The sequence below is a fragment of the Suncus etruscus genome, chromosome 1, assembly GCF_024139225.1.
Source record: "Suncus etruscus isolate mSunEtr1 chromosome 1, mSunEtr1.pri.cur, whole genome shotgun sequence".
NCBI lineage: Eukaryota > Metazoa > Chordata > Mammalia > Eulipotyphla > Soricidae > Suncus > Suncus etruscus.
In genome coordinates this window covers 591,374-607,500 of record NC_064848.1, presented here as the reverse complement: position 1 = coordinate 607,500, position 16,127 = coordinate 591,374, and the positions used below count along the sequence as shown (strand labels likewise).

Sequence of the window (16,127 nt, the reverse complement as noted above, 5' to 3'; positions counted from 1 at the left end):
ACCCAAGAAGGACCTGGATTTGATCCCCGGCGCCCCATCTGGTCTCCCAAGCCAGGAACGACTTCTGAGCACATAGCCAGAACCCCTGAGTGTCACTGTTGTGGCCCAAAAAACAAAACAAAACAAACAACAAAAAAAAAATAGGGGCCAGAACAACAGTATAGCAGGTAGAGAGCTTGACTTGAATGTAGCCAACCTGGGTTCCATCCCCAGCACTCCATACAGTCTGCGTGAGTCCCACCAGGAATAAGCACTGAGCACTGCCAGATGTAACCCAGAAACCTAATCATAATAATAGTATTTTAAATAGGGGCCAGGTTATAGTAAAGTACAGTGATCAGGAACATGCCTGGTATGCACCATACCCAGATTTGAATTCCAGCATGCATGACATGATTTCCTAGTATCACCAAGTACAGCCCTGGACATCCACAGTTTCGAGTGGTGTTACAGCCTCAGACCACTTAGTCACAAATGTGAGGGGGACCTCCCTCCCTGCCAACAAATAAACAATGAAAATATAATAAAATACAATATAATATTACATATAATATATAATAAAATAGTCATTAAAGGAAGTACAGAAGATAAGGTAGAAGCTTATTATCATCTCAGTCCAAAAATGTAATCCTGGCTAGAATTTAGTTTTACGATTTGTGTCAGAAAACAGCAAAGGAATAGAGTGACAAAACAGAATGCATGAGTGATGTGTGGAAAGTGCCCCAAGACTCACTGTTCTACAATGCCACACCCAGTAATCTCAGGGGTTACTCCTCGCTATGTGCTCAGAAATGGCTTCTGGCTTGGGGGACCATCTGAGACACTGGGGATCAAACCCAGGTCTGCTGTGGGTCAGTTGCATGCAAGGCAAATGCCTTACTGCTGAGCTATTGCTCTGGTCCTGCCCTGTTTTGCTTTTTTTTTTTTTAATAGGATCTTCCTCAGTGGTTCCAGCAGTGCTTTACCTACTAGTGCCTGAGGGTTCTGTGTAGTGCTCATGTCTGAGGTTCCAGGACCTTTCAGAAATTTGTGGGCCATGGGTGAACCCTGGGCCTAAACATTTTAAAGATTGCTCTACCACTTGAATGACTTCCTAGTCTCTTTCTTCTTGGTTAATCATTTTTTTTTTTTTTTGGTTTTTGGTTTTTGGGTCACACCCGGCAGCGCTTAGGGGTTACTCCTGGCTCTATGCTCAGAAATTGCTATTGGCAGGCTCAGGGGACTATATGGGAGGCCAGGATTAGAACCACCGACCTTCTGCATACACGCCTTACCTCCATGCTGTCTCTCCGGCCCCAATAATTGTTATTTTATCTGACAAAATGTTGATTTTTCATTTTTGTTTTTGGGTTTTATTTTGTTTTTTGGCCACTCATGGTAGTACTCAGGCCTTACTTCTGACTCTGAACTCAAAAATCACTTCTGGTTGATTTGTGGGAATCATATGGCATGCTTAAGCTAGAACTTATGCCTGCCATATGCACATCTTAACCTCTGTATAGCGCTCCAGTCCTAGCATTTAATTTTTCTATAATTGTTAGATTAACAGAATGCCTTGTGCCTTTTTCCACTTGGTTTCTGTAGTTATCATCAAAGCTTGTAACCCAGTGGTGTTCAGCTTCTACAATTACCTTCGAACTCATCCCCTCATTATTCGCCGGAACCTTGTCACTCCTGAAGGCACACTGGCAACCTTAGGCCTCAAAACGGAGAAAAACTATGTGGATAAAATTAACCTCATAGAAAGAAAATTGTTCTTTACCACTGCAAATGCTCACTTTAAGGTTGGATGCCCTGTTTTAGCCTTAGAGGTCCTATCTAAAATTCCCAAAGTTAACAAAACATCTGCCTTACCTGAAAAAAAAGATCAGCCTGACTCCATTGGTAAAAAGAGTGGTGATGTACTTTCAGAATCAAACACTCTCAGTGACGGTGGCACAAGTGCTGGCACTGATTGGTCAACTGTAACTTCATCACAATTTGACTGGAGTCAGCCTGTTATAAAAGTTGAGGAAGAACCTCTTAATCTTGACTGGGGTGAAGAACATGATAGTGCCTTAGAAGAAGAGGAAGAAGATGCCACTAGTTTAGTCAAAAATGAAGAGAGGCAAGGAGATGAGAAAACCTCAGACCCTAAGATGTCACAGACACCTCAGGATGAGGACTCGCTGGAAGATGACACTGAAGTTGATGTAATTGCTGAACAACTAAAATTCAGAGCTTGTTTAAAGATCCTTATGACTGAACTAAGGACACTAGCCACTGGTTATGAAGTAGACGGAGGGAAACTCCGATTTCAACTCTACAACTGGCTTGAGAAGGAAATTGCGGCCTTACATGAGATATGTAATCATGAGTCCGTGATTAAAGAATATGTGAATAAAGTGTATTCTAATGCAGAGAGTGAGTTCCTGGACCAAGAAGAAATGGTGGACAAGCCAGATATTGGTTCCTATGAACGGCACCAGATAGAAAGACGGAGACTGCAGGCCAAACGGGAGCATGCAGAGAAGCGAAAGCTGTGGCTGCAGAAAAACCAAGATCTTTTGCGAGTGTTTCTTAGTTACTGTAGCCTTCATGGGGCTCAGGGTGGGGGTCTGGCCTCTGTGAGAATGGAACTCAAATTTTTGCTACAAGAATCACAGCAGGTATAAATTCCATTTTGTTTTTAGTCTTATTTATTCTTGTGGTTTTTGTTTTGTTTGAGAGCCACACCTGGCAGTGCTTGGGGTCTGATCCTGGTTCTGTACTTCTGTTTGTAATGTGGGTTGAGGGAGTGGGAATCAATCCAGGTTTCCTGCCTGCAAAGCATGTGCTTAACCCATTAAGCTGTCATGGTAGCCCCAGTCTTTTTTGGGGGGGTGGGGGCACCCAGTGGCACTCAGGGGTTACTCCTGGCTCTGCCCTCAGAAATCGCTCCTGGCTCTGGGTCCCTCTGGGATGCCGGGAATCGAACCCGAATCCATTCTGGGTTGGCCACGAGCAAGGCAAATGCCCAACCACTGTTACCACTCTGGCCCCTTTTAGCCCCAGTCTTAAATTTTAGTTGTTGTTTTTGGGCCACACCTAGCAGCACTCAAGAGTAACTCTTGTTTTTGCTCTCAGAAATTACTCCTGGCAAGATCAGGAGACATATGGGATGCCAGAGATTGAAGCTTGCAAAACAAATGTTCTGTTGCTCTGGCCCCAATCTTGATTTTTTTTTTTTAGTATCAATAATTCTTCCATGTCCTAGCTAATTTTAAAATGTATTTGCTTTTACTTGGTCTTTTTTACCATTACATCTTAAATATGTTTGGCTTATTCCCCAGAAGGGCCAGATTTTTTTATTTAGAATGGGTCTTTCCATGTATTTTATTTTGATGCTGAGGATTTACTCCTGGCCCTGCACTTAGGATTTACTGCTGCTGGATGTCAGGGGACCATATGGGATGCTGGAGATTGAAACTGGGTTGGCTACATGCAAGGCAAGAGCCTACCCACTATACTCTCTCTTTGGCCCTGAATGCATCTTTTTACACTATAGTTTGGTAGTTAGAATAGAGTCGGGCCCCACTCAAACACTTCTCAGTGTTTGTTTAGCTTAGTACTCAGTGCAGAATATATCAAAAGTATTGTTTTTCTCCAAATGTTTATAACCAGTATTTTTCTGTTGCCACTGCTGTTTTTCTTTTTGCTTGTTTTCCTCTTTCACACAGACGATATGCTTTGATCCAAACAACCCTCTGTTGCCCACAGGAAACTACTGTGAAGCAGCTCCAGTCTCCGCTACCTTTGCCGACTACCCTGCCCCTACTTTCAGCAAGTATAGCCTCAACAAAAACAGTCATAGCGAATCCTGTTCTGTACCTGAATAACCACATCCATGATATACTTTATACTATTGTTCAGATGAAAACACCTCCTCATCCCACTGTCAGAGATGTGAAGGTAATGTGAAGTTGATGATTCTTTGATATTGTTCACACGAAGAAGGTAAAGATGCATTAGCCTTGTCTTCATGAACTCAGAAGGGCCCTTTTAAGTTCTGTGTTTTGTTTTGGGGCCACATTGGCAGTGCTCAGGACTTACGTTTGGCTTTGTACCCAGGGATTGCTCCTGGTGATGCTTGAAGCGACCATATGGGGTGCTGGGGATCAAACCCAGGTTAATCATGTGTACTTTTTTCTTTTTTTCCAGTTTTTTGTCACGCCCAGCAGTGCTCAGGGCTATGTCTGATCCATTTGGTACCTTTTCACTTCCCATCAGTTCACAAATAGATTTGTCCAGTGTTTGTAATATAAAACTAAACATTCATCTTATTTTGTAACAGTTACTGTTTTTAACACAGGCAAACTTTCTTAGTGATAAAATTGATTTTCCACAACAGATTATTGTCATTCAATGACAATATCACTTAATTCCTTCTTGATTCAGTTTCTTTTAAATTAGAAATATTTATGCCTTTTTGCAAGATTTCTCAGTATCTTAGGTGCTAAGATATTGTGAAGATAAAAATTCTAGTAATATCAAACCACATAACTCGAATTATCAAGCTCCACCTCTCAAACAGAGGGGGAAACAAGGGAGGGTTCCAGGACCAAACAGATGTATGATCACTAATAGGAAGCTAGACAAAGAGGGGACCACCTACTCTAGCAACCCTGGGGGTGATGGTGGGGGGGATATGGGTTGCAGGAAGGGAATGGGCATGGGGGGAGAACAAATTTGGTAATGGGTATTCCCGATTAAATGTTGATATGTACCTAAAATACTACTGTGAAAGATATGTAAGCCAATATGATCAAAATAAAAATTTAAAAAAATTCTAGTATTATCTTTGAGAAAATCAGAACCAGTCCCAATGAAAGTTCTCTCATTGCTTCTCTGATACAGTTTAGTTGTATCATACGGTGGTTTGGGTCAGTCAGCATTTTAGCAAAGTTACTATCCCAAAGTCGACCATATCCTATGTGAGAAACTTTATAACTGATAGGTTTCAAAAAATGCTAGGTAGCTGCTTGGCAGGACCTGGAATGCTGGTCAGACTAGAACTATATTTGTGTAGTGCCACTTTCAATTTCAGAGTCTGGGGTCATTTTGACTATCATTTAAAATATTTTCTTCATTTGTTTGAAAGGTGCATACTTTGGTAGTACATTCTTCTGAGGAACTCACCAACCCACCAGCCTTTTAATCTATTGTAGATTATTTGCTTTCTAGAAAATAAGCCATTCCCTAAATAAACTGTGGTACATATACACAATGGAATATTATGCAGCTGTCAGGAGAGATGAAGTCATGACATTTTCCTATACATGGATGTACATGGAATCTGTTATACTGAGTGAAATAGAGAGAGAGAGAGAGAGAGAGAGAGAGAGAGAGAGAGAGAGAGAGAGAGAGAGAGACGCAGAATGGTCTCACTCATCTATGGGTTTTAAGAAAAATGAACGACATTTTTGCAATAATAATTTTCAGACACAAAAGAGAGGAGGGCTCACCTCATGAAGCTCACCACAAACAAGGGTGAGTTTAGTTAGAGAAATAACTACATTGTCAACTATCCTAACAATGAGAATGTATGAGGGAAATAGAAAGCCTATCTAGAGTACAGGCAGGGGTTGGGTGGTGAGGAGGGAGATTTGGGACATTGGTAATAGGAATGTTGCACTGGTGATGGGTGGTGTTCTTTACATGACTGAAACCCAAACACAATCATGTATGTAATCAAGGTGTTTAAATAAAATATATAAAAAAAAGAAAAGAAAAGAAGCCATTCCACACAGTGATTAACAGAGGTAAACATATTTACCTCATTCAGGTTTAATTCATTCTTTTTGATAAGATCTAGCCTCTATTTTATTTTTAAGTACTTTTTATTTTTGGAGGTCCACACCCAGCAGTGTTCAGGGGTTACTCCTGACTGCACTCGGCATCACTCCAGACAATTTAGCCTATTTTCAGTGAAGATATTTCATAAGACCAGTTGAACAAGTTCTGAAAATTCTATGCTTACTTTGTTTCTGCTGTTTTTGGCATATTATTATTTAAAGTGATCCTTAGCAGACAAAAACAGTCTCAGGAGGGGCTGGTGTGATAGCACAGCTGGTAAGGCATTTGCCTGGCCTGGGACTAACCTGGATTCATTCCCCAGCATCCCATATGGTCTCCTGAGCCTGTCAGGAATTATTTCTGAGCATAGAGCCAAGAGTAATTCCCTGAATGCTGCTGGGTATTCAAGAAACCCACAAAACAATCCCAGTAATTGGAACATTGGCACTTTGCTCAGGGCCTGGAAAGTGTCACACTCATTTTAAGTTACCTTTGTTACCTTTGGCCTGAGCATTCATGTAAAGACAGTGACAATTATTTTAGAAGCTTTAATATAGAATTAATAGTTTCCATGTTAAAATTGATACAGAATCTAGCCATGATATTTTTAGTTCCCTGGGTATTTTCTAATTTTAAGATATTACTGCTGTGTAGAAATATTAGTATAAAGTGTAACTGTGGCTGTTTTGGTTTTAGGTGCAAATACTTCATTCGCTGGCAGCATCACTTTCTGCATCAATTTACCAGGCATTATGTGACAGTCATAGCTACAGGTAAAAAAAATTAAAATCCAAATAGTATTATTGCAGTAAGAATATATGAAACTGTTCTGGACTGGTAGAAAGGTTCTGTTTTGTAGGAACTTAAAAATACTGAAGTCATTATTTAGATGTATATTTTAGCAGGCAGAATAAAAGGTCAGAGATTAACTGTCAAGAGACAGATAATAGAGACGAAAGAGATGAGGACCAAAGGACCAGCCCGTGATATGAAGCTTACAGAGTGGTCAGTGCAGTTAGAGAAATAATTACAATAATAACTGCGATGACAATGCTGGTAGGGCATTTGTCTTGCACGTGACTGACCTAGGACAGATTGCAATTCAATCCTCTGGTGTCCCATATGGGCCCCAAGCCAGCAGCAATTTCTGAGCGCATAGTCAGGAGTAACCCCTGAGCGTCACTGGGTGTGAGCCAAAAACCAAAAAAAAAAAAAAAAAAAGATTTGAAATTGTAATTGTTAAGTGTCATCTGGAAAATTTATAGACTACCAGAAGGTGTAAAATTTGGTATTTTGTCTAAGAATTTTTCCTAAAATATGATTATATTGTATTTTGTTTAAAATGTTTTTTTTGGGGGGGGGGGCAGAGAGATAGCACAGCGGCGTTTGCCTTGCAAGCAGCTGATCCAGGATCAGAGGTGGTTGGTTCGAATCCCGGTGTCCCATATGGTCCCCTGTGCCTGCCAGGAGCTATTTCTGAGCAGACAGCCAGGAGAACCCCTGAGCAATGCCGGGTATGGCCCAAAAACAAAAAAAAATAATTGTTTTTTTTTAAATATGATCATATACTTGTAACTAGTTATAAGAACTTTTAAAAGTGAATTCTTAGTAAAATAGTGAGTCTAGTGTGTTGTTTTTAGTTTTGGTTTTGGCTTTGGGGATAAAACCCCAAGTCTTAAGTGTGCAAGAAAAGTTTAAAAAAGTATAATCATTCAATATGTATATTATAATTGTTATCATAGCATTAAGAATGCTAACTAACTGAACCTTTTTATTTTAGTAGTCTCACAGAAGGAAATCAATTTACAGGAATGGCTTATCAAGGTCTTCTTTTAAGTGATCGAAGAAGACTGAGGACAGAAAGCATTGAAGAACATGCAACACCAAATTCTTCTCCTGCCCAATGGCCTGGTAAGAATTTAAGTGGTTTCAGGGTTTGGAGATAGTGCAGCAGGTACTATTAGCCCTTGAAAACACCCTACCACCCTACCACTGTGCTATCTCTCTAGCCTTTGTGATGGATGTTAAACTCAGGGCTGTAACAAGGCAAGGCAGCTCAGCCACTGAGCTCCATTGTTGGCCCTTATGTAGGTAGAGCATTTTGAAAAAAATAAAAGACTATTTTTTAAATGGTTTTAAAACTATTAATTGGTTTCCTCATTGTTATTCTGTGAATTTGGTGTATGGTGTTACTCAGGGGTTACTTTTTTTTTTTTGGTTTTTGGGCCACACCCTGTGACGCTCAGGGGTTACTCCTGGCTATGCGCTCAGAAGTTGCTCCTGGCTTCTTGGGGGACCATATGGGATGCCGGGGGATTGAACCGAGGTCCGTCCTAGGCTAGCGCAGGCAAGGCAGGCACCTTACCTCCAGCGCCACCGCCTGGCCCATCAGGGGTTACTTTTGGCTATGCACTATGTCCTGGATCAGCAGCGTGCAAGGCAAATGCCCTACTGCTGCGTCATTGCTCTGGCTCTGGATTAGAAATTCTTAAATAACTTCTTTAATTTTGTAATACAGAGCAGCTGTATTGAACAGAATTCAAAATGAAACAAAATAAAAATAAAGTGGAGCTGGAGCGATGGTGCAAGCAGTAGGGTGTTTGCCTTGCACATGCTAACCTAGGATCAACCGCGGTTTGATATCCTGGCATCTCATTTGGTCCCCCAAGCCAGGAGCAATTTCTGAGCTTATAGTCAGGAGTAACCCCCTGAGCATCACCAGATGTGGCCTAACCGCCCCCCCCCCAAAGTTTAAAATTTTTCGTAAGGGTGAGTGTATTCTGAATTTGTCTTAGTGAACAGTACCATGGACATATTCTCACAGATATGCAGAGAAAACACAGTTCTTCATAGTGTTATTTTGTTCATTAGGAATATCCATAATCTATTCTTTCTCTAGTTAGCCCTTTTTGTCCTTCTCCGTGGCAATTATTATAAACCTTCTCCAGTCTCTTCATACTCTTTCCTGGCAGTCGACTGCCAATCAATTTTACTCTCCTTCCTTTCTAACTCTTTTTTTGTTTTTGTTTTTTTGGGTCACACCCGGCAGTGCTCAGGGGTTATTTGTGGCTCTAAGCTCAGAAATTGCTCCTGGCAGGCTCGGGGGACTATATAGGATGCCGGGATTCGAAACACCATCCTTCTGTATGAAAGGCAAATGCCTTACCTCCATGCTATCTCTCCGGCCCCCTTTCTAACTCTATTTTTTTGTTTTGTTTTTGTTTTTGTTTTGTTTTGTTTTATTTGTTTTGGTTTTGGGGTCACACACAGCAGTGCTCAGGGGTTACTCCTGGCTCTATGCTCAGAAATCACCCCTGGCAGACTCGGGGGATCATATGGGATGCTGGGATTCGAACCACCGTCCTTCTGCATGCAAGGCAAATGCCTTTCCTCCATGCTATCTCTCTGACCCCCTTTCTAACTCTTAATAGAAACATAAACATTGTCTAGAATGGTAGTAGGTAGAAATAACAAACTCAAGATGAGTGTTTTAAAAGTTATTTATGTAGAGTTGAGAGATAGTTGAGGCACTTGCCCGGCAGTAGCTGATCCCAGTGATCCCCAGGATGGCTCCCAAGTACAGAGCCATGAATTAGCTTCTGAGCACAGCTGGGTGTGACCCAGAGTTCTTCCCATCCCCCCAAAGATGACATTTGCATAAACTTCTAGAAACAACATTTGCGTTTTAACTTTTTTTTCCCCTGACATTGAGGATCAAGCTCAGGAATTTACATTGGTGAATGTACTGTACCATAGAGTGGAACCTCTTTAACAGTAGTTTAAGTTCTTACTGAAATAATTTTGCAAATGTGTAAATGCTACAAAACAAATTTACAAAAATTGAACCCACAGGGATAGTACAGCAAGTAAGGCTCTTGCCTTGAACATGCTTGAACATGGTCAACTGAATTCAATCTATGGTATCCCATAAGATCTCCTGAGCACCACCAATAATGATTACTGTGTGTAGAGCCAGGAGTCATCCCTGAGCATTGCCAGGTGTGACCCAAAAGAAAAAAAAAAAAAAAAACTGGGCCCGGAGAGATAGCACAGCGATGTTTGCCTTGCAAGCAGCCGATCCAGGACCAAAGGTGGTTGGTTCGAATCCCGGTGTCCCATATGGTCCCCCATGCCTGCCAGGAGCTATTTCTGAGCAGACAAGGAGTAACCCCTGAGTACCGCCGGATGTGGCCCAAAAAACAAAAAACAAAAAGAAGAAAAAAAAACTGACATGGAAGATATGAGGATTGGTGTTTGGAACATTGTTTCTCTGAAAGTTGATCATTAATAATTTTGTAAATTGTAGTGCTTCAATTAAAAATAAAAGATAGTATCCTTGGCTTTTCTGCGCAAGACAGCCAAGAAGATGCCATTGGACATATTCTCCAGGGCCCAAACCTGGTAAGGGCCCCACCCAATAAGGTGGAACCAGAGGAGCACAATCTCAGAGCCAAGATGCAGCCATGCGCATCTTCTAACCCATGAACCCCAGCACAGTAAAAACCACATAGTAAAAACCAATACACAAGTGTTACAACGGGGAAACAATGCAGGGCAACACCACCTTTAGAGAATGAATATGGCCTGAAAAGTACCAACCACCTAGTTAGCCTCTCAGATCAGGAGTTTAGAATATTAATATGGAGGATGTTCAAAGAACTCAAAGCAAGCATAGATCGAGCTGAACAGACCACAATGATAGAACTGAAATAACAGGTCTGAAAAACTCGGTGGATGAAATGAAAACCTCATGAGGGACGGGGTCAGTGAGCTGCAGAACAACTTACAGCAGAAGAGATTGGAAAAGAACCTTAAAGCAAATGATCATACAATGAATAAACTCAAAAAATGTGAACAGATGAAAATAGAAGTCTTTGATAAACTCAACAGGAAACAACATAGGAATCATTAGAGTCCCAGAAAGAGAATATTGAGTTAGAGGAAGAAGAAAAAGAGGAAGAAGGGGAAGAAGAAAAAAAAGAAAAAAAGGGGGGCCGGGCGGTGGCGCTAAAGGTAAGGTGCCTGCCTTGCCTGCGCTAGCTTTGGACGGACCGCGGTTCCATCCCCCGGTGTCCCATATGGTCCCCCGAGCCAGGAGCAACTTCTGAGCACATAGCCAGGAGTAACCCCTGAGCGTTACCGGGTGTGGCCCAAAAACCAAAAAAAAAAAAAGAAAAAGAAAAAGAAAAAAAGGAAGAGAAAGAGGAAGAAGGAAAAGAAGAGAAAAAGAAAAGAGAAAGAAGGGGAAGAGAAAAGAAAATGAAAAGAGGAGAAAGAAAAAGAAGAGAAAGGAGGAAGAAGAATAAGAGAAAGAAGAGGAAAGGAAGAAGAAAAAAAGAAATGGACTGAAGATTTATTTTAAATTTATTTTCTTATAATAGTTTCTGTTTAAGCACCATGATTATAAACATGTTTGTAGTTGGGGTTCAGTTAAAAAATAAAAAAATAAAAAGAAATGATAGCATCCTTAATCTCAATGGTTTTAACTTTTTTTTTTTTAAATTTTTATTGTGGCCAAAGGTTTAACTTTTTTTATTTATTTAGATTTTTGAGTCACACCTGTCTAGTTTACCCCAGTGGTTTTTAGTTTGTTTGTTTTTGTTTTTTGGGCCACACCCGGTGACACTCAGTGGTTACTCCTGGCTATGGTCTCGGAAATTGCTCCTGGCTTGGGGGACCATATGGGACACCGAGGGATCGAATTGTGGTTCATCCTAGACTAGTGTGGACAAGGCAGACACCTTACTGCTTGTGCTACTACTCTGGCCCCCCAATGTTTTCTTTTTCTTTTTTTTTTTTTTTTTTGGTTTTTGGGCCACACCCGTTTGACGCTCAGGGATTACTCCTGACTATGTGCTCAGAAATCGCCCCTGGCTTGGGGGGACCATATGGGACGCCGGGGGATCGAACCGCGGTCCGTTCCATGGCTAGCGCTTGTAAGGCCGACACCTTACCTCTAGCGCCACCTTCCCGGCCCCCAATGTTTTCTTAACTCAGGTTTTGTATTTTAACAAATATAAAATTGCAGAAACATTGTGCCATTATCAGCAAAATTAGTCAGTTGGATCTACTATTAGTGCTATAAAGTTACTGGTGTGTGTGTGTGTGTGTGTGTGTGTGTGTGTGTGTGTGTTTTGTTTTGAGACCACAGTGCTGTAAAGTTACTGGTGTGTGTGTGTGTTTGTGTGTGTGTGTGTGTTTTGTTTTGAGACCACACTTTTTAGGTCGTATAAGTGTGTGTGTATGTGTTTTGTTTTGAAACCACACTTTTTAGGTCGTATAAGATGCTGGGGATTGGACCCAGGTCTTGTGTGCTAGCCCTCCGACCCCTAAAGTTACTGGTTTTTGTCCTTTATAATCAGTAAGTATTCTTTTTTTGGTTTTTGGTTTTTGGGTCACACCCAGCAGCACTCAGGGGTTACTCCTGGCTCTAAGCTCAGAAATCGCTCCTAGCAGGCTCGAGGGACCATATGGGATGCCAGGTTTTGAACCACTGTCCTTCTGCATGCAACGTAAAAGCCTTTACTCCATGCTATCTCTCCACTTCCAATAAGTATTATTTTTTTGTTGTTGTTGTTTTTGTTTTTTGGGCCACACCCGATGGTGCTCAGGGGTTGTTACTCTGTCTGCTCAGAAATAGCTCCTGGCAGGCATGGGGGACCATATTAGACACCGGGATTCCAACCAAACACCTTAGGTCCTGGGTCGGCTGCTTGCAAGGCAAATACCGCTGTGCTATCTCTTCAGGCCCAAGTATTATGTTTTGGGGGGGTCACACCTGGCAGCACTCAGGGGTTAATCCTGGCTCTATGCTCAGAAATGGCTCCTGGCAGGCTCGGGGGACCATATGAGATGCTGGGATTTGAACCACTGTCCTTCTGCATGCAAGGCAAATGCCTTACCTCCATGCTATCCCTCCAGTCCCTCCAATAAGTATTCTTTTTTTTTTTTTTTTTTTTTTTTGGTTTTTGGGCCACACCCGTTTGACGCTCAGGGGTTACTCCTGGCTATGTGCTCAGAAATCGCCCCTGGCTTGGGGGGACCATATGGGACGCCGGGGGATCGAACCGTGGTCCTTCCTTGGCTAGCGCTTGCAAGGCAGACACCTTACCTCCAGCGCCACCTACCCGGCCCCTCCAATAAGTATTCTTGAAGAGTCATTTAGAACTCAAATTTTAGCTTTTCTTAATTATTGTGGGGGTTACCAATGGTAATTTTTAATTAATAAATTTTTCATTGAATCACCATGAAATAAAGTTACTAAAAAATGATTGAGTTGCAGTCCTATAATATTCCAACACCCATCTTTTTACCCAATGGTAATTTTGAATTCTCTCATTTCTTAAACATATTAGTGAACTTTTACTGTAAAAAAGCCTACCCTTCTTTTATTTATTCATTTATTATACCAGTATAGTCTAAAGAATCTTTATTTTATTCTTTTTATCTACAATCTAATTCTATTATTATTTTGTTTCTTAAATCATGGGAGCATTTATTTTGCTTAATACATACATTTTAATAAATTGCAAACTTGGATTTTTTCCTTGTTAGAGTTACACTGTAATATTATTTTCCCTTTCAGGTGTAAGTTCACTTATTAATCTTTTGAGTTCAGCCCAAGATGAAGACCAACCAAAATTGAACATTCTGTTGTGTGAAGCTGTTGTCGCTGTTTACTTAAGTTTGCTGATACATGCTCTTGCTACAAATTCCTCCAGTGAATTGTTTCGACTTGCAGCTCACCCACTAAATACTCGGATGTGGGCTGCTGTTTTTGGAGGGGGTGTGAAACTTGTGGTAAAACCTCAAAAACAATCAGAAAATATTTCAGGTAAGAAAAATTTGATACCAGTAATATATATTAAAGTAAATATTTCCAAATGTTAAGTATTTTATAAGTGATTTGAGAGTTAATTTGTAAATCAGTGATGTTTAATGTATTAATTAGGATATTAAATAAATCATGTTAGAAAAAATGTTTTAACATGTTCTTGATAAACCATTTATTTGTGAGGCTTATAAAGATGTAGTAGGAAGTGGGGTCAGAACAATAGTATAGGACATAAGGCGGGGTCTCAAATGGCCCTCCGTACAACATTTTGTGGCCCTGCCCTAGAGGAATCTTTTTTGTTTTGTTTTGTTTTAGTTGTTTGGGTCACACCCCCCAATGTTCAAGGCTTACTTTGCACTCAAGGATCACCCCGACTTTGCCTCCTGCGGCCCCCAGGTAAATTGAGTTTGAGACCCCTGACATAAGGCATTTTTCTTGCATGCAGATGCCCCAGGCTCAATTCCCAGCATCTCATATAGTCCTCTGAGACTACCAAGAGAAATTTTTCAGTCAGTGCAGAGCCCAGTAACCCCTGAGCTCTGCTCGCTGTGACAATCGCCACCCAATCCAAAAACCGAGACCAATAAAATATGTAATAGGAAGGTGAAGATCAGTAGGAGCAAGTGTTTGGAAAGAAGAAATTCTGATTAGAAAAAAGATTATTTAGGGCTGAGCGGTGGCACAAGCAGTAGGGCTTTTGCCTTACACACACTAACCTAGGATGGACTGTGGTTCGATCCCCTGGCATCCCTATGGTCCCCCAAGCAAGGAGCTATTTCTGAGCGCATAGTCAGGAATAACCTGAGAGTCACCAGGTGTGGCCCAAAAACCAAAATAAATAATAAATAAATAAGATGATTTAGGGACCAGAGTGATAGCACAGTGGTAGGTCATTTGTCTTGCATCCAGTTGACCATGGGACAGACCTGAATTCTAATTCGTTATCCCATTTGGTCCCCTGAGCCTGCCAGGAGTGATTCCTGAGTGCAGAGCCAGGAGTTACCCCTAAGTGCCTCTTTTGTGGCCCCAAAACAAAACCAAAAAAAGGAAAAAGATGATTTATATAGGCATACCAGCAGTTGTCTTCAGTTATGCCATGTACAAAATAGCTATGCTATTTTAGCACATTTAAAATATTTTCCTATATATTTTTTTCCTTCTTCCTTTAGGAGCAGAGAATTTTTTTTTCATCTGATAATGTTTTTGATTTTTTGTTTTTGTTTTGTTTTTGGATCACATCTGGCAGTGCTCAGGTGTTACTTCTGGCTCTGCACTCAGAAATCGCTCCTGGCAGGCTCGGGGACCGTATGGGATGCCAGGATTCAAACTGTTGTTTGTCCTGGGTTGGCTGCATCCAAGGCAAATGCCCTACTGCTGTGCTATCTCTCTGGCCCTGTTTTTGATTTTTGTTTTGCTTTTTTTTGTGTGTGTGGTTTTTGGGAAACTCCTGACTCCATGCTCAGAAATTGCTCCTGGCAGGCACGGGGGACCATATGGGAAACCAGATTCGAACTGATGACCTTCTGCATGAAAGGCAAATGCGTTACCTCCATGCTATCTCCCCCCCCCTTTTGATTTTTATTGGTTTTTCTTTTTGCTTTTTTTGGGAGAGGACCACATCCGTTGGTGCTCAGGGGTTACTCATGACACCTTTGCTTAGAAATTACTCCTGGCAGACTTGGAGAACCATATAAGATGAGGGGTCAAACTTGGGTTGATCATGTCCAAGGCAAACACCCTCCCACTGTGCTATCGCTCTGGCTCCTTATTTGATTTTTTTTTTTTTTTTTTGGTTTTTGGGCCACACCCGGCGGTACTCAGGGGTTAGTCCTGGCTGTCTGCTCAGAAATAGCTCCTGGCAGGCACAGGGGACCATATGGGACACCGGGATTCGAACCAACCACCTTTGGTCCTGGATCGGCTGCTTGCAAGGCAAACGCCCCTGTGCTATCTCTCCGGGCCAACTTATTTGATGTTTTAAGATTGAGGATATGACCAGATGTAGGTTCGTGTATGTTATGAGAAATGTATTTCCATGTTGGTGTTGAAGTAAAGAATCTCAGTTTCATTTTAAATGGTTATATTGCAACTAGCATACATCTTAGAGCTATTAATTGAAATAACTGCAATACCAAAGATTGTATATTGTGTCAGTCTGGAATTGGTATGTACATAGAGACAGAAAACAGATTGGTGATTGCCGTGGGGTATAGGTGAGAGGATGGGAATTACCTGCATAATTGGCACTGAGTTTTCTTTTAAGGGATGCAAATGCTTTAGAGGTTTGGAGGTTTTTGGTTTGTTTCTTTTTGTTTGTTTTGACAGGTGGTGGGGCTTGTTTTGGTGATGATAGGTCTCAATCACAGGAGGTTGTTTTGGAACTATATAGAAATGCTAGTGTACAACAGTTTGGCTGTAATAAATCTTTCTATCTTATATATTTTAAAATGGCTCCTATAAAATGGGAAAAAGATTTTAT

General features: G+C 41.2%; 1 protein-coding gene across 2 annotated transcripts in view; it reads left to right on the top strand.

Annotated features, from left to right (window-relative positions):
- DMXL2 (Dmx like 2) overlaps positions 1-16,127 on the top strand; it is a 199,217-nt gene that overhangs the window by 140,626 nt on the left and 42,464 nt on the right. For both annotated transcript variants that reach the window (XM_049777555.1, XM_049777558.1), the window contains exons 24-28: positions 1,585-2,648; positions 3,739-3,930; positions 6,511-6,587; positions 7,595-7,725; positions 13,400-13,648. In XM_049777555.1, the coding sequence (XP_049633512.1) occupies positions 1,585-2,648; positions 3,739-3,930; positions 6,511-6,587; positions 7,595-7,725; positions 13,400-13,648 (1,713 nt within the window). The remainder of the gene's footprint in view (positions 1-1,584; positions 2,649-3,738; positions 3,931-6,510; positions 6,588-7,594; positions 7,726-13,399; positions 13,649-16,127) is intronic.